The 24,307-nt window shown below is 65.4% G+C and overlaps 4 protein-coding genes across 5 annotated transcripts in view; 2 read left to right on the forward strand and 2 right to left on the reverse strand.

Annotated features, from left to right (window-relative positions):
* The window catches only part of RANBP3 (RAN binding protein 3), a gene marked incomplete at both ends in the record, with an annotated part of 43,950 nt that extends 37,822 nt beyond the window's left edge, over positions 1 to 6,128 (forward strand). The window contains 9 exons of the mRNA XM_080713031.1: positions 1,979 to 2,082; positions 2,378 to 2,456; positions 2,820 to 2,922; positions 3,145 to 3,254; positions 4,246 to 4,366; positions 4,763 to 4,905; positions 4,981 to 5,172; positions 5,244 to 5,519; positions 5,799 to 6,128. Coding sequence (XP_080569157.1) covers positions 1,979 to 2,082; positions 2,378 to 2,456; positions 2,820 to 2,922; positions 3,145 to 3,254; positions 4,246 to 4,366; positions 4,763 to 4,905; positions 4,981 to 5,172; positions 5,244 to 5,519; positions 5,799 to 6,128 — 1,458 coding nt within the window. The remainder of the gene's footprint in view (positions 1 to 1,978; positions 2,083 to 2,377; positions 2,457 to 2,819; positions 2,923 to 3,144; positions 3,255 to 4,245; positions 4,367 to 4,762; positions 4,906 to 4,980; positions 5,173 to 5,243; positions 5,520 to 5,798) is intronic.
* A 418-nt stretch (positions 6,129 to 6,546) lies between these two features.
* CAPS (calcyphosine) lies at positions 6,547 to 7,317 on the reverse strand (the record flags this gene model as incomplete). 2 transcript variants are annotated; one of them, XM_080713659.1, is made up of 4 exons in its annotated part: positions 6,547 to 6,648; positions 6,793 to 6,918; positions 6,990 to 7,167; positions 7,235 to 7,317. In XM_080713659.1, the coding sequence occupies 4 exons, from the start codon at positions 7,315 to 7,317 to the stop codon at positions 6,547 to 6,549; spliced, it is 489 nt and encodes a 162-aa protein (XP_080569785.1). The 2 variants fall into 2 exon arrangements, with proteins under 2 accessions (XP_080569785.1, XP_080569784.1); XM_080713658.1 differs by having other exon boundaries at positions 6,712 to 6,918.
* A 2,585-nt stretch (positions 7,318 to 9,902) lies between these two features.
* VMAC (vimentin type intermediate filament associated coiled-coil protein) lies at positions 9,903 to 11,689 on the reverse strand (the record flags this gene model as incomplete). The annotated part of the gene is made up of 2 exons (XM_080712100.1): positions 9,903 to 10,197; positions 11,499 to 11,689. 2 exons carry the CDS (start codon positions 11,687 to 11,689, stop codon positions 9,903 to 9,905), a joined length of 486 nt encoding a protein of 161 aa, XP_080568226.1.
* Positions 11,690 to 12,541: 852 nt separating this feature from the next.
* Positions 12,542 to 16,390, forward strand: NDUFA11 (NADH:ubiquinone oxidoreductase subunit A11; the record flags this gene model as incomplete). Its single annotated transcript, XM_080712178.1, has 4 exons — positions 12,542 to 12,638; positions 15,726 to 15,818; positions 15,936 to 16,058; positions 16,278 to 16,390. 4 exons carry the CDS (start codon positions 12,542 to 12,544, stop codon positions 16,388 to 16,390), a joined length of 426 nt encoding a protein of 141 aa, XP_080568304.1.
* Between the last annotated feature and the right edge of the window lie 7,917 nt (positions 16,391 to 24,307).

Genomic DNA, 24,307 nt, shown 5'->3' on the forward strand with positions numbered 1-24,307 from the left:
GTGGGGCAGGAGAGCTGCTCAGCCCCTGGCAGCTGGAGAGCAGGGAGAGGACGGGCTGGGCAGAAACACCCTCCCTGGGCATGGGCGCTCTCCACTGAGACCCAGCCACTGTCTCCACCTCCCGGCCCCCACTCAGCTGGGACACGGGCGCCTCCCTGTGTGGCTGCGGTGGCCTGGGCAGCCCGGACACCAGCCTGCAGGCAGCTGTGGGCTCTGCCCAGCAACCTCAAGTTGGTTTTCACTTTTGTCTGTTTCGTGTATTTGGTGCTGGGGACTGAACCCAAGGGCGTTCTGCCTGTGAGCCATAACTTCCAGCTCTTTTAAATCCTTATTTTATTTTATTTTAACGGGTGTGGGGATGGAACCCAGGAGCATTCTGCCTCCAAGCTACACCCCCTGCCCTATTTTTTTGGTGGTACTGGGGTTCCTGGAAGCCCTTCTTTCTCTGGGCTACACTCCCAGACCTATTTTTACATATTTTTTTTAATTTGGAAACAGGGTCTCCTAAGCCAGTGCGCGCGGCTGGCTTCGAACCTTCGCGATCCTCCTGTCTCTGCCTCCCAAGCGCGGGGATTACAAGCGTGCGCCACCACGCCCGGCGTATTTTTTATTTTGAAGCCGGTCTCACTGAGTTGCAGAGGGCTTCACTAAGTAGCTAAGGCTGTTGAGAACCGCAATCCTCTGGTCTCAGCCTTCCAAATGCTGGGATTGCAAGTGTGTGCTACCACACCTGGCCAAATGCTTATTTTGAAACAGATCAAAGTTGCTGAGGCTGGCCTTGAACCTGTAATCCTCCTGTCTCAGCCTCCCATGGACTAGGATTACAGTGCCACCAGCCCAGCTGCCCCCTCGGTTTCTAAAGTTCAGTGGGAGCCAGGTATGGCAGTACATATCTGTAGTTCCAGTACTTAGACTGAGACAGGAGGGCCCCAGATTTGAAGACAGTCTCAGCAGCCTAGTGAGACCCTGTTTCAAAATAAAAACATTAAAAAAAAGCTGGGGATGTAGCTCCGAGGTAGACTGCCCCTGGGTTCCATCCCCAGCACCACAAGGCCCAGAGGCGGGGCGATGGGGCTGCTGGCTTTCTCCTCCAAAAGGCAGGGCACCTGTGCCAAGGGGCTGCAGCGTGGCAGGGGCCTGGTGGTGCGGCGTGGGAGCCTGTGGCAGCTCTGCCGGCCTGCACGGCCCCTGTGGTTCCCAGCACTTCGTCTAGCGGGGCTCCTCGGAGCCCGAGAGCGGTCTTGCCTCAGTGGCCAGACCTGACGCCCTGCGGTCGTCACTCCTGGGGCTAATACATGCTGGGCACGGAGTCAGTGGGGGCCCAGGGTGCCGCTCCAGGGAGCAGCTGCCCGTGTCTGCGGCCCGGGGGCACGCGAGCCGTGGGAGTGACTTGGGCCAGGTAACGAGGCCTGTGTGGGGAGGCCAGGTCTGCCTGCGGGCCGGGACCAGCGGGTGCCTTCCCGCAGGCGGGCCCAGGCCAGCTTCCTTTCCTTGCTGCCCCGTCACTGGCCACTCCCGCTCCTAGGGCTCCTGGGCCCAGGGGCGGCCCAGGCTCTGGAGGAGCCCGCCAGATGCTGCTCGTGCTGTGGGTTTGTTTGAGGGGCTCTCAGTGGTCCTGGGGCCTGAACCCAGGGGTATGTCACCTCTGAGCTATAAGCACCCCAGCCCTATGTTTGTATTCTTTATTTTGAAACAGGGTCTCACTAAGTTGCGGGGCGAGCCTCCTGTCTTGGCCTCCCACGTCCTGGGATGACAAGCACGGGTCTCCATGCTGCCGCTCACGCCTGTCAGCAGGCCCAAGGGGCAGGTGTGAGCCGCCCCCAGATGCGGCGTGGCGGGATGGTCTGTGGCAGGCTCAGTGCTCTCTGCCCTGCTTTTGTGTCTTTGCTGAGAGCAAAACGTAGTCAGGCCGATGGCAGACGGCTCCCGCCCGGCTTCACACGCTGCCTTCCCTGAGCAGCGTGTCCCCTGTCCCCAGCTGATGAATGAAAACGCCGACGCGGCTGGCATGGAGAGCGCAGCACAGCCCAGCCCCGAGGCCTCATCCGCCACCAACTACTTTCTGCAGTACATCAGCTCCAGGTGCGTGGAGGGCAGGCGGCCAGGGTGCCTCCCCACGGCCACGGCGCTTGCACCCAGCCAGGCCTGGGCCATTGGGTGCACCCGGCTCTCCGTGTCCCCATGCTAGTGTGACTGTGGGTGTGGTGGGGACACGGCCTGCGCCCCGCGTACTCTTTCACGGGCCTAGACCAGAGCACCCTGATCTGACCCAGCCGCAGGATCTGTCCCGCAGTGCGCCGGCGCTGCGGGGCGGGGTGCCGAGGGCCCGCAGAGCCCGGGTGCAGGCTGGGCCCGCGCCCACGAGTCTCCTCTCCAGTTTAGAGAACTCAGCCAGCAGTGCCGACGCCTCCAGCAACAAGTTCATCTTTGGCCAGAACATGAGTGAGCGCGTCTTGGTGAGTGGCCCTGGTGGCCTGGCCTCTGGGCAGAGGGGAGCGCGTTCAGGAACACGTGGTGCGCGAGTGAGAGCCCGTCCTGGGCGTGGCCCCGGGCACTGTGGGCCTCAGCATGGCCTCCCTGCCTTGGCCCCGCCTGGCCAGGCACTCCGCGCAGGCAGAGCCGGCCAGGGTGGAGGGGTCTGGGTCTGCCGCCCTCACCTCCCGGCCGCGGCCTGCTCTGCTGTCATGGTGACCTGGGCAGAGGCTCTGGCTCCACAGGGTCGGCCCCTTGGCGTGCTGGGGCAGGGCTGCTCTCCCAGCCGGGTCCATCCACCAGCGACACACAGTCACCTTCGCTCCTGTGCCTCTGTTCCCCCACAGAGCCCCCCCAAACTAAACGAGGCCAGCTCAGAAGCCAGCAGGGAAGCCACGGCTGCCGAGTCTGGGTCCGAGTCGTCGTCCCAGGAGGCCACCCCCGAGAAAGGCAGGTGCCGGGCCTGCAGCCTGGTGGAGTGCTACGGCCCTGGAGGGAGGGGCGGGCCTCCCAGAGGGCTGGCCGCGTGGAGCCAGCCCAGGCGTCTTGTTTCCCGGGTACCCTCCAGACCCCGAGTCTGGTCTGCTGGGGTGGCTGGCGTCGCGGGGCCCAGGAAGCTCGCGCCGCCCTCCTAAGTCAGTAGTGCATCTTGTTTAGCCGGTGACATTTCAGAGTCCCTGGCCGAGTCGGCGGCTGCCTACACCAAGGCCACCGCGCGCAGGTGTCTGCTGGAGAAGGTGGAAGTCGTCACCGGGGAGGAGGCCGAGAGCAACGTGCTGCAGGTGGGCAGGGGAGGGGCAGGGGGCGGGCGCATTGGGGGGGTGCAGTCCGTGGCCTACTCCTCCACGGGCTCCAAGCTCTCCTTTTTGGCCACGTGCCCTCGCGGTGCCCTGCTTCCCACTCCACAGCTGCCTAACGCAACCATGTTTGTTCCCAAAGAAGCCCCAGCCAGGTACTGTGGCGCACCATTGTAATCCCAGTACTCGAGGAGCCGAGACGGGAGGAGCACAGAAGCAAGGCCCTGTTTTAAAGTAAAAAGATGAAATAGGGCTGGGGGTATAGCTCAGAGGAGAATGCCCCTGGTTCAAGCCCAGTGTCACAGACAAATGGAGTCCCATCCCCCTGGGCAGTCATCCCGCCCAGTGCTGCCCTGGGTCCCCGTCCAGGACGTCCCCGGCAGTGGAGCCACACTGCCCTTGGGCCTGGGTCCTCGCGCCGCGGGGTGCCCCAGGCTGCATCCACACTGTGGGGCTGCTGAGAGCCGCGCTTTCGCGGCGCCCATCCGTCAGTGGGCACTGGCGGCTGGGCCTGCTGCTCTCCTGACTGACCGCTGTGCGTGGTGCGCCGTGAGCTCTGGGGTGCACGCCGCAGGGAAACTGCACGCTTCACCTCAGGAGGGACGGCCGGGCCGCCTCAGAGCTGAGACGCGCGTCCCTCCCTCCGTCTCTCCCCAGCCTGTGAGGCGCCCGGCTCTGGTGCAGCTGGCGGGGGGCCGGCCGGAGGCGGCACCTCACTGGTTTCCGTTTGTTCCCAACACGACTGTTTACGTGCCTCTTGCCAGGCGTGGTGGTGCACACCTGTCCTCACGGTGCTGGGCGGCGCAGACGGGAGAACTGCAGGCTTGGCTTGTTTTAGCTTGAGGACAGGATAAAAGCTGGCCACGGTCCCCCAGAGCTACGGCCCGGGAGCTGCCCAGGCGGTGCGCAGAGAGCGAGGCAGACCGCGGGCGTGGCCGCGCCGTGGCCTGCTCACTGCGCGCCGCCTGTGACCTAGATCCAGAGCAAGCTGTTCGTCTTCGACAAGACCTCCCAGTCGTGGGTGGAGCGAGGCCGGGGGCTGCTCAGACTCAATGACATGGCTTCAGCCGACGACGGAACGCTGCAGTCCCGGCTTGGTGAGCTGCCCGGGGTGGTACGGGAGCCTGGGGCCAGGCCAGACGCACTGTGGCCAGGAGCTGCTCCAGACATGGCTGAGGCAGCCTGGGCAGCCTAAAATGAAATCTGAGAAGGGCTGGGGTGCAGCTTGGAGGTAACTGCTTCCAGCGTTCTGTCCCCAGTACCAGCAGAAAGCAGCAACAGAGCTGGGTAAAGTGAGGCCCACCGGAAGCCCAGTCCAACGCTTGGGAGGCGGCCGGGGAGCCGAGCCGCCCTGCTCCCTCTTGGTGGGGGCTGCAGCCATTAAACGCCGTCCTCTCCTGAGAAGGCCAGAGGGAGGACCAGGGCTGGGCCGCGTGCGCGGCGGTGTCCGGCCGCAGGGTCCTGACCTTGGCTCCGGGTGGCCGCTGTTGCAGTGATGCGGACCCAGGGCAGCCTGCGGCTGATCCTGAACACCAAGCTGTGGGCCCAGATGCAAATCGACAAGGCCAGCGAGAAGAGCGTCCGCATCACCGCCATGGACGCCGAGGACCAGGGCGTCAAGGTCTTCCTCATCTCGGTGAGCTCCGCGGGGAGGCAGCGGGAGGCGTGGCCGGCGGGAGCCCCGCCCCACTCACGGCCCCACTTCCCGCAGGCCAGCTCCAAGGACACGGGCCAGCTGTATGCCGCGCTGCACCACCGCATCCTGGCCCTCCGCAGCCGCGCCGAGCAGGAGCAGGAGGCCCGGACGCCGGCCCCCGAGCCCGCGGCCGCCCCGTCCAACGAGGAGGAGGACAGTGATGACGACGTGCTGGCCCCATCGGGGGCCGCGGGCGCCGGTGAGCGGGCAGGCGGGCCACGGGCTGGTGGGCATAGGCGCCCTCCGCGGCTGCCCCCCGTGACCCCATTTTCCTGCAGGCGCAGGCGAGGAGGCTGCAGGGCCGACGCCAGCTCCCGGGAGCACATAGCGCCACGGTCCACCCGCCCGACGGAGGCTGCTGCGTCCCGTCTTCTGCCGCCCGCCCTGCCCGGACGGTGGCCCGGCTCGCACAGCCCGTGGAGAGGCAGACCCGGAGCACTGGCGTGCCCGCCACGGCTCATCACATTGATGAGCAGCGAGAGCCCGCCGCCTCCTCGGAACTGAACCGGCACCTTGGGGCTCGGCCTGGGCTCCCACAGGACTGGGGCCTGCGCGTGCGCTGTCTCCGCCTCTGGGCCCTGCTGCCCGGCGCAGGCCGAGGCCTGGGCTCCCCAGGAGGCTAAATGCGGGCCTGGGTGTTCTGTTTACTATCTTTGTTCCCATATTCTGACTGGGGTTTATACTTTACAGATCTTATTTTTTTTTTAATTTTCAAAGGCTTTGTTTTTGGTTTCTTGGATTAGGAGGCTCTCGTGCGCTGGCAGGTGCAGCTCCTAGGGCCTGTCTCCCCAGGGGCCTGGCGCCCACGGGTGCCCGCCCCTGGGCCCCTGCAGACAGTCATGACCCATGAGGGTCTGGCCTCCACCTGGAGAATCGCCATCTGCAAGGTCGTGGGCACTGGGAGGCACTCCAGGACCGCACGCCTCCCAGTGCTCATTGCCAGCCCACCAGCCTCCAGATGCCCTGTGCTGCTACGGCAGACCGGGCCGGGTCCTCTGAGGGTCACGGGGGCTCTGGACAGCCGCAGCGCCGGCCAAACGACAGGCACCCCCGGCACGGCACGGGAGCGGAAGCCACGCCGCTCCACGGCCCACGAGCGCTCCCAGCCCCCCGGGGCGAAGAGGAGGCCCCAGCCCACCCGGGCCCCGCGGCCGGCAACCTGAGCCAGGGAGACAGCAGGCCGACTCCGCTTTACGCCTTAGCCAGCTAGTGACAAGAAGACCACACCACGCCACGTGTTTTGGAACATTTATGTAAGGCTGTCCTATAAAGTGTATTTGGGAACTACATTAAAACTTTTAACTAAAGCCCTGGCCTCCTGCATGCCCCAGGGGCCTCAGGAAGCCGGGTGGCCCGGCCAGGAGCAGCCTCTGCTCGGCGCCCAGTCCACAGCTGGGCCGCTGGCCAGGCTCTGCCCCCGAGGCTGGCCTCCCCACCCGGGCCACCTGGCTTCCTGAGGGAGGCCCCTCTCCCTGGGGTCCTGAGCCAGCGACCCGCACCGTCCACCACGTCAGTCAGCAGGAGGCCTGTCCAGCTGGTTCCTCCGCCTCCCTGCCAGGGAAGGCACCGCAGCGCTGCTGCTCACAGCTGCCAGGCACTGGTCATCATGGCCACAAACTCCTCGTCTGTGTCCACGGAGGCGCTCAGGCCGCTGTAGTAGTCCTGGAACTCTGCCAGGGTGACCTGTGGACGGAGGAGCCATGAGGGGGGCCCAGGCACCCCTGGCGGGTGCGCGCAGCTACTCACCTGGCCGTCTTTCTCGGGGGAGTCGAAGCTATCCAGGAAGCGGCGGAGCACCTCCTCCTCGGTCCACTGCCCACTGCGCACCTTGGGGTGGGCGCGGCCACTGTACACCCCGCGGAGGTCATCCACCGTCACCACGCCGTCCCCGCTGCGGTCGAGCTTGGCAAAGGCGGCGGCGATGACTGCCTCCCGGGCTGGGGACATGGGGGGCTGGGGGGCGGTGAGCGGGGCCCAGGGCACTCCCCACCGCTGCCTCCCGATAGCCACCCTGGGGACCTCACCCTCAGTGCCCGCAAGAACTCCTCCAGGTCCAGTGTCCCGCTGCCGTCCCGGTCCCAGCGCCGGCACACGCCTTCAGCCTCCGCCTCCCCCAGTGCCATCCCCAGCTCAGCCAGGCCCCGCCGGAGCTCCCCCGCGTCCAGGCTCCGGCTCCTGTCCCGGTCCAAGCGGCGGAAGAACCTGGGGCAGAAGGTGCGGTTTGCCGGTGCCCGTGGGACTGAGGCCGGAGGTGGACGAAGGCCCTCACCTGGCCAGGGCCTGGATGCCCGAGGCTCCTCGGGCCAGACACTGTGCCCGCAGCTGCTCCACGGTGGCATCCACAGCATCCATGCTGCCTGAGGGCTCTGGGCAGCTCGGGGGCCTGTGTTCAGCTGGCCAGCCCGCACCGTGTGCACTGGGGCCCTTGCTTGTGCGTCCTGCCTGGTGAGGCTGTTGCTAAGGGAACTGCCTCTGGGGACTGGGAGGAGCCGGCTGTGACTGGCGCACTCCGCTGAGAGGTCGGGTTCAGGGAGGCCCTGCCCCCAGGCCTGAGCGGCTGGGCCTCCAGCTGCTTGCTCTGGCCTCAGACCTGCCAAGGCTTGCTCAGGACGGGCATCTGATGCGGGGGCCTGACCACCACACTAAGTTGCGGCGGGCCTCAGTAGCTGCGGCTGCCCGTGAGTTTGTGGCCTCCTGCCTTGGCCCAGGTACTGAGATTACAAGGATGTGTCACCATGCCGGCTCCACTGCAGAAACTCAAGGCCGCTGCGCTCCACGTCTTGAGTAGGCAGGATAGAACCCAGGGGCATTCGACCTCCGAGCTACACCCCCAGCCCTATTTTTTATTCTTTATTTTGAAACCGGGTCTCGCTGAGTTGCAGAAGGCCTCGCTAAGTAGCTGGAGCTGGCCACAAACCGCAATCCTCTGGTTTCAGGCTCCGGAATGCTGGGATTACAAGCGTTCCCACCGCGCCTGTTTTTTTAGCATCTGGTTTTGAAGAGGAAGACTTCTGGAGCTGAGGTGTAGCTCAGTGCTTGGCTTGCATGGGTGGGGCCCTGGGTCCTATCCCCAGCACCACAAAAAGCCCACTGAGTGTTAACCACTCCCGCCAAGTTGGGAGACTCCTGGCCCTTCCAGACCTAGAGGCCTGTCCATGCCTCTCCTGTGGTCCTGGGGACAGAACCCAGGGCTGCTCTACCAGAGTGACGACCCAGCCCTTGTATTACCATTTTGAGGTGGGAGTCTCGCTAAGTTACCCAGGCTGGACCCCAACCTCAAGCCTCCAAGTCGCTGGGAGGACTAGTGTGCACCACCGTACCTGGCTCGGGCCTGGGCTCTCCCAGCTTCAAATGGGCTAACGCCTGTGTGCACAGCCGCTGTGGGGAGCGGGTGACCACTCGCACCGTCTAGTGGGCAGTCCCTGGACGTAGCTCGTGTCCCCAAAGCCCCTCCCGGAACCACAGCCAGCTCGGGGCCACAGGCCCCACACCAGGGACAAAGAATGGAGGACCCAGCAGGGAAACGATGGGTTTATTCTTGAGCACAGACAGGCCCCGGCCTGCCGGCCCTTTGAGCAAACAGCTCCCTCGCTCCCCCAGAGGAGAAAAATGAGGCTATTGTCACTGCACTGAGGCCACTGCCAGATGCCAGGCCGGGAGGCAGCGCCAGCCTGAGGGCTGGGATGGCCACCAAGCTTGCCAGTGGAAACAGACCCTGCCCCAGACCGTTCCTGCTCTGAGGCTTCCTTGAGCTTCCTTGAGCGTGGGACAGGAAACAGCGGCCGGCCAGGCTGGGCCTGGAAGCCACAAAGCATGTCTGCCCCCTGGTTCCATAAAAAGCAAAGCGTCTTCAACGTCTTGGGCCAAACGGGACAGCGTAGAAGAGTTAAAAACCATTCACCGCCAGGCGTGGGGGCGCGTGCTTGTCATCCCAGGATTTCGGAGGCTGACACTGGAGGATTGCAGTTCGCAGCCGGCCTCAGCTGCATAGTAAGGCCCTTGGCGGTTTCATGGGGCTGGGGGCGTGTCTTGAAGGCAGAATGCCCCTGGGTTCAAGCCCCAGCACCACACACTCCGAGGTCTTCCAGGGGATAGAGGACAGCACAGGCGCTCTGGGGTCTGGGGCCCTCGGAGCTCCCAGGCCCATCCTGTCCCGGGCCTCGGGCGCAGCAGCCCTGCTGCAGCGGGGCCTACAGGGCAGCGGGGAGCTGGCCTGGGCAGGGCAGCGGGGGTGGTGAGGTGAGTGGCCAGGGGAGGCCCCTGGAGGCCATCTGAGCCTCGGGGGCCTCCAGGCAGGGGAGGCTACACAAGTGTCCTCCTGTCCCTTGGCTGGCCTGCTGCCGCCCCTTCAGGACTAAGTCTGTCCTCAGAGCCAGTGCAGGCTTGGGGCTCTGGGTCCAAAGGTTAAGAGACAGGGCACAGGGGTGCAGCCCTGTCACCCCAGTACTTGGGAGGCTGAAACGGGAGGACCACAGGCTTAAGGCCAGCCTCAGCAATTGAGACCTTGTTTTCAAATAAAAACAGCCAGGGGTGTACCTCAGAGGTAGGAAGTCCCTGGCTTCAACCCCAGTACAAAAAAAAAAAAAAGGACTAGAAAAGGGACGGGCATTTCAGGAGGAAAATCAGGATGGGAGAAGAGCAGGACCTCCAAGGGGCGCAGGCAGAGGGCGGCAGGAGCTCCAGGCTCCCAGGGCCACCTGGAGCTCCCCCAGGTGCAGGCGCCGCTGGACGGCCGGATCCCCAGCCTGGGCGGCCGACCGGAAGCTTTGCTGGCTTCGTTTGAACGTGTCTGGGCTCCACATCTGCGTGTGGGCTGTGGTGGTTCACAAGCCTGGCCTGGGGCAGGGATGCGGCTCCGGCCAGGGTCCAATAACCCCAGGACCCGCTGGTGGGGGTCCCCCGCGGGCCTCCGTGTCCGCTCTGGATCTGCACGGCGCTCACACTGTGGTCCCAAACACGGCAGGCTGGAGCCGGCCCTGGCCCCCCTCCTCGCCGGCGCTGTTCACGGGCGGTAGGCCAGGCCCGCTGGCCGGCAGGGGCCCCAGGCGCTCCGCCTCGGTCAGGGCAGCCAGCAGTGCGGCCAGGGGCGGCCGCTGGCGACACAGATCCCGCAGCAGCGCGGCGCGGGGCTGCAGCTGCCGGATGAGCTCGTCCCGCTGGTGCACAGTGTCCTGCAGGCTGCGGGCGGCGGCCTCGGAGGTCAGCAGCCGCTCCTGGAGAGCCGCGATCTCGCTGGCGGGAGGCAGGGCGGGCGGTCAGGGGCTGGGCAGCTCGTCAGAGCAAGGCCCCTGTCAGGGGCCCACGACCCCCAGCTCACCCCGAAGGAAGACCCACCCCCCCACCCCGGGGGAGGGTGTGTGCAGACTGAGCCTTGAGAAGACAGTCAGGGTTAGACAGGTCATGAGGGAGGGACGGGGGTGGGGTCAGTGTCCTCACAAGGAGAGACGCAAGAGCCTGGCACGGACGGCAGCCCGCACCTGCCGCCCAGTACCGGGGAAGCTGAGGACGGGGCACACGTTCGACGACACCCTCAGCAACTCAGCGAGACTCAGAAACCTAGTGAGACCGTCTCAAAATAAAAAGGTCTAGCCGGGCGCGGGGGCCCACACTTGTAATCCCAGTACTTGGGAGACAGAGGAGGACCAGTTCACGGCCAGCCCCTGCTACTTGGTGAGGCTTTCCACAGAGTAAGGTCAGGCCGGGGGTGCAGCTCAGAGGTAATATGTTCCTGGGTTCAATCTTCAGTACCACAGAAAATATATAAATAGGTCTATCTGGGTGTGGTGGCACCCGCTTGTCATCCCAGCAATTAGAAGGCTGAGACCGGAGGATCGCGGTTCGCGGCCAGCCTCAGCTACTTAGTGAGGCCCTCGGCAACTCAGTGAGACCCTGTTTCAAAGTAAAGAATTAAAAAAAAAAATAGGTCTGGGGTGTATCTCCGAGGTAGAATGCCCCTGTGGTCAATCCCAAGTACCACAAAAAAAAAAAAAGAAAGAAAAAGCAGCAGCGCCATGCACACAACTGTCATCCCAGAAACACAGGAAGCAAGGTTTCTATCAATAAAAAGGCTGGGCGTGGCGGCGCGGGCTCTTGGGAGGCCGAGACGTCAAGTCACAGGTTCGAGTCCGGCCTCAGCAGGTGGTGAGGCACCAACCCAAGGAGACCCTGCTTCAAAATTAAAACAGGGCTGGCGTGTGGCTGGAGGCACAAAGCCTGCGTTCAGTCCCAGTGCCACCAAAATCAGGAGGCCGGGCACGGTGGCGCAGACCTATAACCCGCACTTGGGAGGCCGCACAGGAAGGTCGCAGGTCCGAGACCGTTTCAAAATAAAGAACAAGAAACAGGGCTGGGTGTATGTGAGGCAGAACGCCCGGCTCAATGCCCAGAAAGAAAGGAGGAAGCGGCGTGGCTCTCAACTGCATACCGAAGGGCAATCCGAGTTCTCTCCGGCCCGCCCGGCGGCCCTGCCCGGCTTCGCGGCCGGGCTGCCTCCGCCCACCTCCTGGGGCAGTCGCGGCCGCCCCGGGCCTCACCGGTCCTTGGCTCGGCCCAGCTCGTCCAGGGCGGCGCGCAGCTGCTGGTCGTGGCGGGCCAGGCGCTCCGCCTGCGCGCGCACCGTGCGCTCCGCCGCGTCCAGCCGCGCCTCCAGCTCCGCCGCGCGCCGGTGCACGGCCGCCAGGTGCGCGTTCGCCTCTCGGATCTGCAGCGCGGGAGGCGCCGACATGGCCCCTCGGCGCTCCGGCCCGCCCCGCCCCGGCCCGGAGCGGAGGCCCCGCCCCGGGTGCCCCGCCCCTCGGCGCCGCAGTTCGATTGGCCGCAGCCCTCCACCCGGCCCCGCCCCCGCTCTGGGGTTCGCCCTCCTCAAATCAGAACGCCCTCAGCGGTTCCGCCTCTCGAAGCTCCGCCCCCCTCCGAGCCTAACACTGAGATTGGTTAAGATCTTGACAGACCACGTCGCCGTCCTCTGGCGACTCGCTCCGCTCGGGCCCTGGCAACGGATTGGTCAGCGTTTCAGACTCGCCCCGCCTTACCGCGAAGCCAACACCAGTAACAAGCCTGGCCACGCCCACCGGAACTTGCTGCGCTTCTCGGACCCACACGATTGGCCAGGCCCGGACTTGGACCAGCCTCAGGTTACGCAGAGGCCCCGCCCCTCTCACGTCCTAGCACCGGGATTGGTCATACTCCCGACAAGTCCCGCCCCCGAGCGTGGTGCCGCCCCCAAATAGTGGCACGCGGTTCAGGCCGGTGTCGGAGGCCCGTCCCGCAGAGGTCCTCGCCCTTCGGGGGTCGCGTCCCTGCCCGTGTCTGGGGACAGACCTGGCTCCGGTCAGACCCCGCCTCCGGCAGTGCAGCCACACTGACCAGGGCCCTGCACCCTCGCGGACCGCAGCGCGCTCAGTTTCCCCGCTGCGCGTCGGCCCGGCGCGCCGTGTCCGTGTCCGCGGGGCTCAATAAAGTTGCGCGCTTGTTGCCGCGTCGTCGCGGAGGCTGCGCGCGCCGCCCCGGAAGTCTCGCGAGAGTCGGCGGCGGCTGCCCTTGGAGCGCGGCGCCCGCGGAGACCCGGCTGCGGGCCATGGCGCGCAGGCTCGGCCAGCTGTACACCGACATCCCCGACGGCACCGACTGCCACCGCAAGGCCTACGCCAGCACGGCGATCGGCGGCGCGGCCGGTGAGGGCCGGGCGGAGGAGAGGGCCGGGCCGGGCGGAGAGGGCGGGCGGCCGCGAACCTGCGCCTCCCGCCTCGGCCTCGCGAGCGCTGGACTGCGAGCGCGCGCCGCCCCGGCTGCCCCCGCCCGGTGTTATATTTTATTTATTTACTATATTGCAACACTGGGGTGGGCTCGGGCGCTCTGCCTCCCGGCTGCCCCCGCCCGGGGTTATATTTTATTTATTTATTATATTGCAACACTGGGGTGGGCTCGGGCGCTCTGCCTCCCGGCTACCCCCGCCCGGTGTTATATTTTATTTATTTATTATATTGCAACACTGGGGTGGGCTCGGGCGCTCTGCCTCCCGGCTGCCCCCGCCCGGGGTTATATTTTATTTATTTACTATATTGCAACACTGGGGTGGGCTCGGGCGCTCTGCCTCCCGGCTGCCCCCGCCCGGTGTTATATTTTATTTATTTATTATATTGCAACACTGGGGTGGGCTCGGGCGCTCTGCCTCCCGGCTGCCCCCGCCCGGGGTTATATTTTATTTATTTATTATATTGCAACACTGGGGTGGGCTCGGGCGCTCTGCCTCCCGGCTGCCCCCGCCCGGGGTTATATTTTATTTATTTACTATATTGCAACACTGGGGTGGGCTCGGGCGCTCTGCCTCCCGGCTGCCCCCGCCCGGGGTTATATTTTATTTATTTATTATATTGCAACACTGGGGTGGGCTCGGGCGCTCTGCCTCCCGGCTGCCCCCGCCCGGGGTTATATTTTATTTATTTATTATATTGCAATACTGGGGTGGGCTCGGGCGCTCTGCCTCCCGGCTACCCCCGCCCGGGGTTTTATTTTATTTACTTATTTACTATATTGCAACACTGGGGTGGGCTCGGGCGCTCTGCCTCCCGGCTGCCCCCGCCCGGGGTTTTATTTTATTTACTTATTTACTATATTGCAACACTGGGGTGGGCTCGGGCGCTCTGCCTCCCGGCTGCCCCCGCCCGGGGTTTTTTAGCCTTTGAAGCAGCCTCACCGGGCTGCGAGGCCTCGCTAAGCAGCAAAGCCGTCGAGGCCGCGCGCTCCTCGCAGCCTCCCACCGGGATGACCGCGCGCCACCGCCCGGCTGTCCTTTAGTTTTGAAACAGGGCCTCCCCGAGTTGCTACTGCCGTCCTCCGTCCCCCCTCCTGCGTGGGGATGACGAGCGAGCGCCACCGCGCCGCTATTTTTATTTTGAAACAGGGTCTCCCTGTTGCCAAGGCTGACGGAAACCTGCGACCCCCCTGCCTCAGCCTCCTGAGTTCCAGGATGGTCGACGGGCGTCACCACACCGTTTTTGGGGGGGCTGGGGAAGTAGGACCAGGACCACGGTCCTCACGGCCACACCCCAGCCTCCTCGGGGAGGCCTGGGGGGGCCGGCGTGGCCGTGGTGTTCCCCCACGCTGGCTGGGGCGCCCTGATGGGCTGGGCACCAGGGAGCAGCGCGCCTGCTGGGCTTCTCGGGTGGGGTCCTGGCGGCAGGGAGCCCATGCGGCTGCAGGCCGTGGCTCCGTGGCCAGCAGCACCTGTGAGCAGCGAGGTGCCTCGTGGGTACGCAGGACTGGGTGGGAACCGGCTGCTTTGGGCACAGTAAGCTTGAATGAATGACGGGCCTCGTGGGCCCACAGTGGGTGTTTAACTTAAGAAATGCCGAGGGACCGAGGAGGGCACGCTGGCACCGCGGGCTGGGAGAGCCTGGTGTGGCGGGCCAGGGTGGCCGTCTCCGGCTGGGTGGTCGCTGGGAGGGTCGGGGCGCCCTGCGCCTTGGAAAGAGAGCACAGCATCCTGGGCCGCAGCTCCCAGGCGGGACTTGGGGGACCTGGGAGAGCAAGAAGGGGCTGCCCTGCCAGGCGGAGGCACCTGGCCAGCACCCCTGGCTGGCATGGTGGGTCTGCCAGGCTCACCTGGGCCGCCATCTTCAGCGATCACTGAGTCTCCCTCGGGGGAGGGGCAGCTGGGTGGGCCCACTCCAGAGGCTGAGGCGGGTAAGGGTTCCCGCAACCGGCGTGGGTGCGCTTGGAATCCCAGCGCTTGGGAGGCTGAGCCAGGAGGATCTGGGTTCGCAGCAGCCCCAGCTACTTAGTGAGGCCTCTGCAACTCAGGCCCTGTCTCAAAATAAAGTGTAAAACAGGGCTGGACGTGGTGGCGCACACTTGAAATCCTAGCATTTGGGAGGCTGAAACTGGAGGGTCGCAGGTTTGAAGCCAGCCTCAGCTGCTCAGGCTCTCAGCAGCTTAGTGAGACCCGTTTCCAAATAAAATAAACAGGTCTGGGGGTGTGACCCGGAGGTAGAAGGCCTCTGGGTTCCACCCCCAGTACCACAAAAAAAAAAAAAGCTGTGGGTGTCAGTCAGTGCCCTGACCGGGGCTTAGGCCCCTGAACACAGGAGACCCTCCGAGGGGACTCATCCGGCCTGCTGATAAGACCACCAGCTGGGTGCTGTGAAGCTCGTGGTGGGTGAGGGTGGGCGCTGGGGGGCTGGCAGCTCCACTCCAGGCCAGCCATGGGATGCGGGAAAACAGGACCTGCGCGGCGCCGTGTGGCCCTCCCCCGTCCCCAGGCCTCGGTTTCCCCGTCCTCAGTGGGAGCCGTCTGGGCCTCCTCGGGCCCCTCCAAAATTAGCCGCCGCCCGAGCCTGGTGACCAAGTGAGACCCTGCTTCAGAGTAAAATAGAGAACGGGGCTGGGCTTGTAGTGCAGGGGCAGAGCACCCTGGCTCCATCCCAGCGCCAGAGGAGAAAGTCCTGTCCCGTGTGCCAGGGGCGCGGGCCCTGAGGCACCCGAGGGGGCCGCGGTGGGGGCCGCCCGCTCCCTGAAGGGGTTAACAGGCCGCCTGCCCGGGGCCCTCGCACGGTCCAGGGCCAGGCCCTGAGGGGTGAAGCTGCCAGCCTGGGCTCCCCCTGCCACCCGCCCCACGTGTGTAAGTGCCAGGGCAGCAGGAGCAGAGGTGCATGGGGGCGGCCGCCAGGTGCCGGGCACGCCTGGGTGGGGTGGGCAGCGGCCAGGCCCGGCTGTGGGCGCTGCTGCCCAGGGCTGAGCTGGCGCCTCTCCCCTTTGCCCAGGCCTGGTCGTCTCTGCCTACAGCGTCACGCTCAGGCCCTCAGACTCCGTCCTGGAAGGCGTGGCGCGGGTCGGACGGCACACGTTTACCGCAGGTGAGCGGCTCCGGCCGGCCGTGCTCCCGCTGCGGGGTGGGCAGCGCGGGGGCCCAGGAGGCACCACCACCCCCAGCCGGGCTCAGCTCAGCGCCTGCCCCTCCATGTACCCTGCAGCTGCCATCGGGGCCATGTTCGGCCTGGCCTCCTGCATCAGTGCCCAGGTCCGCCAGAAGCCGGACGACCCCATGAACTACTTCATAGGAGGCTGTGCGGGAGGCCTGACGCTGGGAGCCCGCAGTGAGTGCCCGCCCCGTCAGCCCCAGGGCCTTTGCACGGCTGCGGCCACTGCCTGCAGTGTGCCCAGCAGGCCCTATCCTCAGCAGTGCAGTCCCCCACTGCTCCCCCTGGCTGGACGTGTCCCCTTCACCCAGATGCCTCGGCGCCACACAGGCCGCAGGGTGGGGACCCCTGGGGGTCCAGGCTGCTCGCTCACCCTGACCCCTCCCTCCCTTCCAGCTCACAGCTACGGTGTCGCCGCCACGGGCTGCGTGTACATGGGCATCGCGGCCGCCCTGTGGAAGATTGGCCGGCTGGAGGGGTGGCAGGTGTTCCCAAAGCCCAGGGTGTGAGCGCCCTGGCCGACGGCAAGGCCCAGTGCGCCCAGAATAAAGCCCCTGTGTCTGTGTGAGCGTGTCCTGGAGGGCTTGGTGCCGGGGAGCAGATGGGGTGCCCGCCCGGGGAGGCCCGGCCCTCCGCCCGCCCTAGACACCACCCGGCCGCCCTGGAGCCAGCGCAAGTGGAAAAACTCGCGGGTCGGCTCCAAATTCCTGGGCGTTGGAGCGGAGAGCCCGGCCGGCCCACCTGGCAGCCACCAGTGCCCGCGGGCCCCGGGCCTGGGTGTGTGCGTCCGGGGTCTCGGGCCAGGATGGAGGCTCACGGGCAGCGTGCCCCGGCCCCCGGCGCTTTCCCCAGAACTGGCAGCAGGGAGGAAGCCAGGCCCCAGCACGCACCTCGCCATAGATCAGCGCGCGGCCCTCCTTGGGCGCAGGCCCCGGAAGCCACCTCCTGTGCACGGGGCCCCGTCACGCGGTCGCCATCACGGCCCTGGAAGCTGGGTCGGGCCGGGCCCAGCTGAGTGGGCACCAGGCCCCCAGTGCTCCGCCTGGTGCGGCCAGCAGGGGGCAGGGCTGGCCGCCAGGCCCCAGCTGAATCCACCCTCCCCACCTCTTGCCACCTGTCCTTCCCGGGCCCACCGCCAGGCCCCCCAGGTGGGGCAGGAGTGGGCGGCCAGGGGCCCCTTCCCCATAAACATTTACTAGGTGGGGAGGGCTGACATCACCGGCCCACGCAGGGAGGGCCTGGCACCTGGAGCAGGAGACCAGGAGGCGGCGGGCCTGGCCCCACATGGCCTCAACCCCAGGGCCAGGAAGGCCGCCCGGGCCCCCAAGAGGTGCCAGGCAGTGGGGGGGCTTCACTACTAGAAGCTTCTTGAGGTCCGTAAGCAGACCGTCCTCTGCAAGACGGCCCAGCTGGGCCCTGCGTGCACCTGAGGCCGGAGGACTGCAGGCAGGAGGCCGCGGCAACTGAGGGGGACGCACTCAGCAGGACCCTGTCTCAAAAAGTGAAAGGAGGCCGTGTATCTGGAGGCAGAGGGCCCCCGGTTCGGTCCTTGGCGCCACAAATAAGCTCCAGCTCTGAAGGCAGGGGGTGGGACTGGCGGGCCCTGCCACGGGACAGCAGGTACAAAGGTCCTGTGGCAGGAGAGCCGGGCACGCCCCAGGGCCAGGAGATGGGTTGGGGTAGCGGCAACACCAAACTGGGGTCTGCCCCGGGGGTGACGACCATGTAGGCCGTGGGGATCGGACCTGCCTGCTCACCGGCAGAGGGGCAGCTCCTCGTCCACACCTGAGGGGGCCCTCCCCGCCTGCTGAGAGCCGCCTTCCCATGGGGAGCTGGGCACGGAGCCGCCCTTAGGAGCCCAAGCCGCCCCTCAGGGGACCGTGAGCCAGGGGCGGGGCTCGGGAGGGCGCCCCCCCCCACCCCGTGTCCCGAAGACTGTGCATTTGCCCCCCCCCCCCCCGTGTGTCTCCAGCATACATTTGAGAGTGTTTTTCCAGGAGGTAAAAGATTCAGGCCACAGAATTCAGGAGATTCCACAGAGTTCTGGAAAAACACCAACACCCCCCCCCCTCGCGCGCGCAAACAGACACACACGCACACCGTCGCCAGCGGCCGCAGCGGCCTCTCCCGGCAACTCTGAGTCTTATTTTCTTTCCAAAGAAGCGGTGCCGGCCTTGTGCACCGGTTCCCAGACCTCCATCCGCTCCCTCTCGGGTCTCCTGGTCCAACTGAGACCCTCCTTCCTTTATTTTGAACCGGCCTCACTAAGCAGCTGAGGCTGGCCGCGAACCTCCGGCCTCGGCCTCCCAGTGCTGGGATGACGGGCGCGCCCGCCTCGGGCTCTCGGTGGCTTGCTCTTGCCCCTCCTTTCTTGCTGCATACTCGTCCACCGCCTGCCGTTTCCCTGCGGGCCTCCTGGAGGCTGTCCCGCTGCCGTCCCGGCATTCATAAATAAAGTGGCTGGCTGCCTCTGCGGCCGCACGCGCTCTGCAGGGCGTCGCGGGAGCCTGGAGTCTGCTTTGGGAAGCGGCCAGCGACCGGCCCCTCTGCCCAGGGCTCGGCCTTGGCACCACCTTGGCAGGGTCTGGTTGCTGCTGGGTCCGGGGCCACCTAACAGGTGTGCCATGATGTCTGCCTCCGATTTCCCAAAATTCTTAAATCTTTGCTGAGGCACCTCCCAGACACCAGGCACGACCGCGAGGCCGCCGAGCCCTCTGCCAACTCCAGGCCTTGTCGGGGCGCTGCAGCCGAGGGCCAGGGGGCTCGGGGTCACCGCGGGTGGAGTCGGCCGCGCTGCCCAAGGTGGGGGGCGGACAGGAGGAAGGGGAGGCCCCCACCCCTCCTGCCTGCCGGGGCCTGGCGGCCACCCTACACCCCGTCCCCCTCCGGGTGGGGTGCTGAGAAGGCGGCCCAAGGCGGCGGGGTCCCTCAGGGGTCCCCCCCGCCCGCCGGCGCCTCCCGTCACGCTGGCTTCCTGTCCTGGTCTCATTAGCGAGGCCTCCGCCGCGGCAGCCACAGGTGTTGAGAGCCCGCGGGGAGGCAGGCGCGCCTGGGAAGCCCATCAGCCCAGCAGTGGCCGCCCCGAGCTGACCAGAGGGCCTGGCTTTGATGGGTTTTGGGGGGGGTGCAGTATTGAGGGTGGAGCCCAGGGTCATTCTACCTCTGAGCTACACCCCAGCCCAATTTTCTACTTTATTTGGAAACAGGGTCTCACTCAGTAGCCGAGGCTGGCTTCCAACCTGCGCGATCCTCCTGTCAGCCTCCCCAGCGCGGGGATGACACGCATGCCCACCACGCCCAGCATCCTTTTTTGTTCTTTATTTTGAAACAGCGTCTCACTAAGTTGCTGGGGCCTCACTAAGTAGCCGAGGTTGTCTGCAAACCCGGATCCTCCTGTCGCGGCCTCCCGAATGCGGGTTATTTTTTTACTTTGGAACAGGGTCTCGCTAAGTGGCCGAGGCCGGCGGGCCTCCTGTCTCAGCCCCCCAAGCCCTATTCCCAGGCCCCTCCTGTAGCCGGTGGGCTTCTGGTTTCCTCTGCTGTCGGGTGGGGGTCACCGAGGGACCGCGGCGAGTTCTGCACACAGTGCGGGAGGGAGGGAGGGAGGGAGGCGGGAGGAGGGGCCGAGCGGGAAGCCCAGGCTAATTTTATCCCGATGACACCCCTGGCCGTGGCCCCAGCAAACACCCCGCCAAGCTGGAGGTTCAAAGCTGCCCCGCCCGCCCAGGCGGGCCGCCCCACCTGCCCCCGGCCTCCACCGGCGCCACCCCCTCGGGCTGAGCACCCGCTCACCTGGCGCCTGCCCAGCCGGACCTGGGGACCCCGACCCACCCCGGGGCGCCCAGCCTCCCGCCGGGGCTCCGCCCACCGGCCGCGGCTCGCTGGCTCGGCCAGTCTCTCTCCAGGTGCGCCAGCTGAGCGGCTGAGTGTCCAGCTGTGCCAGGTTGAGCAGGTCCAAGCCGCACACCTAGCTGTACTTAGAGCATCTATTATTTATGATGTATTTACTTATTCTGGGGATGGAACCCAGGAGAAGCATCCTGTATCTAAGCTGCACCCCCAGCCCAGTTTTATTCTTCATTTGGAAACAGGATCTCACAAGGCTGCCCGCGTTGCCACACCGCCACACCCAGCTCCGCGGGGCAGAAACGGGGGAGCGAGGCCGGAGTCCAGCGCACGTCTCCCTCCATCTTTTCTTTCTTTCTCTCTCCTTTTTTTTTTTTTTTTTTTTTTTTTTTTTTTTTTGCGGGTCTGGGGACGGAACCCAGGGGCATTTGACCTCCGAGCTGCACCCCTTGCCCTGTATTTTATTCTATATTTTGAAACAGGGTCTCACTGAGCAGCTGAGGCTGTCCGTGAGCTGCGATCCTCCGGTCTCAGCCTCCCGAGTGCTGGGGTGACGAGCGTGCGCCCCCGCCCGGCAGGTCATCTTATTTTGAGACTGGGTCTTGCTAGGCCGCTAAGGCCGGCCTCCAGCCTCCCGGTCTTGGCCTCCCGGCGGGTGCGGTACAAGCTCAGGGCAAGCCCCAGGACTGGCATCGTTAATTTGTTCCCGCTGGGGCTGGAGGAGCAGCAGGTGACTTAGGAAACCGGAAAGCATCCCCGAAACCAAGCCCCGCGGCGTGTGGGGCGGAGGGCCAGGCGGGGCGCGCGCCCCACACCTTTCCAGGAGAGAAAGGCCTCTTTGTTCGGCACCCCTGGAATGTTCTCCGGGCACCTACACGCTATTGTGCTCTGCACACACCGTTTTGCAATGGGCTTTTTTTTTTCCCAGTCGACAAAAGATGGTCCACAGCTTTTATTTCCAGAAATTGGAAAATGAAGCGTGTCCGGCCCCCGCCCGGTCGCCCACCACCCGCTGACATTTAAGCCGCAGGAGGGCGGCCGGGCGGCCAGGCCTGGGCAGTCCCCGACGTGCTGGGGGCCAGGGGCGGGGCGGGCGCCAGGCGTCTGTCACCGGCCCTCCGGCGGAGCAGGAGAGGCGGGGGAAGGGTTGAGCCCAGGGACACTACCTCCGAGCTACACCCCAGCCCTGTGTTATTTTTCATTTTGAAACAGGGTCTCACTATGTTGCTGAGGCTGCCTTTGACCCTGTGGTCCTCTGGTCTCGGCCTCCTCGAATACCGGATGGCAGGCATGAGTCCACGCCCGGCTGGGATTTATCCTGATGTCACAGGCAAAGAAACGGGAGGACCGGGGCCGGGCACTGGGTGTCTGCCCCGCCCACAGCTCCGTCCTGCAGAGGCCCTGGAGGGGCTCAGAGGGCTCAGGTCACCGCGGCCTCCTGAGGACCCCGCGGTCGAGGCCCAGAGAAGCAGGGCCTCACCAAGGCCACACGGCGTCGGGGTCATGCTCACCAAAGCTCTTGCGATCCAGAGCCCCGACGCCGGGCGGGTACAGAGCCAGCCCGCCTCCACCTCCAGCGGCTTCCAGGACATTCTGGAACATTGCAGGCTAGGGAAATTGCTGCTCCCCTGGAGAATGGCAAGGGAGACCGGGCCCGGGGACTGCAGTTTCCCTGTCTCCTCCTGAGTACTCAGGAGGCTGGCCCTGCCTGAGACGGCCCAGAGAGCCAGCGCCCATCACCCCGGGGCTTGGAGGCTGAGACAGGAGGATCGCGGTCCACAGCCAGCCTCAGCTACTCAGTGCCCCCTGCAACTCAGTGAGACCGTGTTTCAAAATAAACAACAAGCCGGGCGTGGTGGCGCACGCCTGTGATCCCCGCGCTTGGGAGGCGGAGACAGGAGGACCGCGCAGCTTCGAAGCCAGCCGCGCGCTGGCTTAGGAGACCCTGTTTCCAAATAAAAATGTAAAAATAGGTCTGGGAGTGTAGCCCGGAGGTAGAAGGGCTTCCAGGAACCCCAGGACCACCAAAATAAAGAACAAAAAAATAGGGCTGGGGGTGTAGCTTGGAGGTAGAATGCCCCTGGGTTCCACCCCCAGTACTGCAAAAAGAAAAAGAAGAAAGAAAGGAGGGAGGGAGAAGAAAGAGAAAAAAAGAAAGAAAGAGGAAAGAAGGAAGTCAGTCAGCCAGTCAGTCCAGGCTGGCGATGTGGCTCCGAGGTAGAATGCCCCTGGTACCGCAAAAATAAAATAATAAAAACTCAATCCCTAGTACCGCAAAAATAAAATAATAAAAACACTGCTGGGGTGTAGCTCAGAGATAGCATGCTCCTGGCTTCAATCCCCCTTCACACACGCGCGCACACACACACACACACACACACACACGACACACACACGCGCGGCACACACACACACACGCACAGGCGCGGGCTGGGGGCTGGGCCGGCCTGGCCAGCCTCCCGCCCCCCCCCCCCGCCCGCCCACGCCGCACACCTGGGCCCCCTCCCACCCCCTGGCGGGCAGGCAGGCAGGTGGGCGGGCGGCCCCTCGCAGGCCGGGGCAGGGCTGGTCGCAGGCTGGGCCGGGAGGAAGGAGAGGGCACTCTGTGGTTACCACCTGGGCCTGTCCACCTCCCCCAGGCTCAGAGGGGCTTGGGGACCCCCCTGCCCTGGGCCACTGAAGGGGGCCCCAGGTGCTGCCTCGCACAGCCAGGCCCCGCCCCCAACCCCTCCCACCAACCCCGTAGGCCCCTGACCCCCATGGCTGCGGGACCCCCCCAGTGCCAGCCCGAGGCCCCAGGGGATGGAATTTCCAGAGCTCAGCCCCCCTGCCACCCGCCAGGGAGGGGCCCTGCACGGCGCACCACAAAGCTGCCCCCTCCTGAGCCTCAGGTACCCCTCCCAGGCTCTGGGCCCCTCCCTGGCGGGGAATCTCGCCAGTGAGCCTCGTCCAGAGAGGGCGGGCAGCCTTCTCTGGACTCACGGCTCACTCGGGATGCTCGGGGTTAGGGTCCTCTGACCCCGCAGGCTGGCAGGGCACCCTGGGCTCGAATGGCACCTCACCCAGCTGCCCGCACCCCACCACGTGAACCGCGCCAGTGCAGCAAAGGCCGACCATGAGGTGTTTCTGCTTGTCTTGCAGTACTGGGGATGGAACCCAGGGGCGTTCGACCTCTGAGCGGCACCCCCGGCCCTATTTTTTATTTTTTACTTTGAAACAGGGTCTCACTGAGTTGCAAAGGCCTCACTAAGTAGCTGAGGCTGACCGCAAACTGCGATCTTCTGGTCTCAGCCTCCCAAATGCTGGATTACAAGTGTGCCCACCACGCCCAGCTAGACCAGGAGATATTAACGAGGCAGCTGGGCACGGGGCACACGCCCGTCATCCCAGCACGCAGGAGGCAGGAGGATTATGGTTTGTCGATGATAGCCTCAGCACGTAGAGAGACCCTGAATCAAAAGAGAAAAAACCGGGCTGGGGTGCAGCTCGGAGGTGGACTGCCCCTGGGTCCCGTCCCCAGGACCACAAACAAACAAGGTCAAGACTGTCCCAGGGAGTGTCGCAGGGTGGGGTCGCAGGCGTGCCAGCAGTGGAGGCCGGGCCACAGAGGAGCCAGTCCGAGTGGTTTGGGTGGGGAGGAGACCTGGCCCCCCCATTTCCTGCCCAGTCAGAAGAGTGCGAGTTTCTATTCTCGTCCAGTGGAGTGACAAGGATGGCTGGGGTGTGGACAGAACTAAACAGGGGTCCCCAAGACACCAGGAGCCCAGTCACCAGCCCCCCTTCTCTGCAGTTGGGGCTCAGCCAGGACCGGGGCTGAGCTGAGATGGAGTGTAGCCGGGACCAGGGCTCAAGCTCAGCCGGGACCAGGGCTCAGCCAAGGACCGGGGCTCAGCCGGGACCAGGGCTCAGCCAGGACCAGGGCTCAGCTGAGATGGAGTGTAGCCGGGACCAGGGCTCAGCTGGGACCAGGGCTCAGCCGGGACTGTAGTTTAGCCAGGACAGGGCCAAGCCTGGGATCAGGGACTCAGCCCAGGATCTGGTCTTAGCCCAGGTCAGGACTGAACCCTGCAGCACAGGGCGCAGCTGGGGTTGGGCTCAGCCTAGCATGGGGGCTTCTTCTAGGGGCAGGGCTCAACCCAAGGTCTATGTTCAACTTTGGGCCAGAGACCCAGCCTGGAATCAGGGCTCAGCGGGGCGGGGGCTCAGCTTGGGGGTCGGGGATTCAGCCCAGGGCGGGGCTCAGCCCAGGACCCAGGCTCAGCTGTGGTGCCGGAGGCCAGGGAGGCTCTGTGGGTTGGGGTGGGGTGTGGAAACTAGCTGTGAGCCCCCAGCCTGGGTGCCGCTCCCTGGCCCGCACCCCCGGGTGGCTGGGGACAGGGGGGGGGATTTTGCTCTTGGGGACCCCAGGGGTCCTGGTCGTGAGTGTAGGTATCGGAACTGCCGCCCAAGGACGACGCTACCCACAGTCCACCTGGCCGCGGGACCAGAGGCGGGTCTGAAGCAGGGGCCAGGTGGAGCCCGAGGACTCCTTCCTGGCCAGGCCCGGGCAGGGCGCCTCTTGGCCTCGGGGTGTGCGGAGG

The sequence above is a fragment of the Muscardinus avellanarius genome (genome assembly GCF_963383645.1).
Source record: "Muscardinus avellanarius genome assembly, chromosome: 16".
In the NCBI taxonomy this organism is placed as follows: Eukaryota; Metazoa; Chordata; class Mammalia; order Rodentia; family Gliridae; genus Muscardinus; species Muscardinus avellanarius.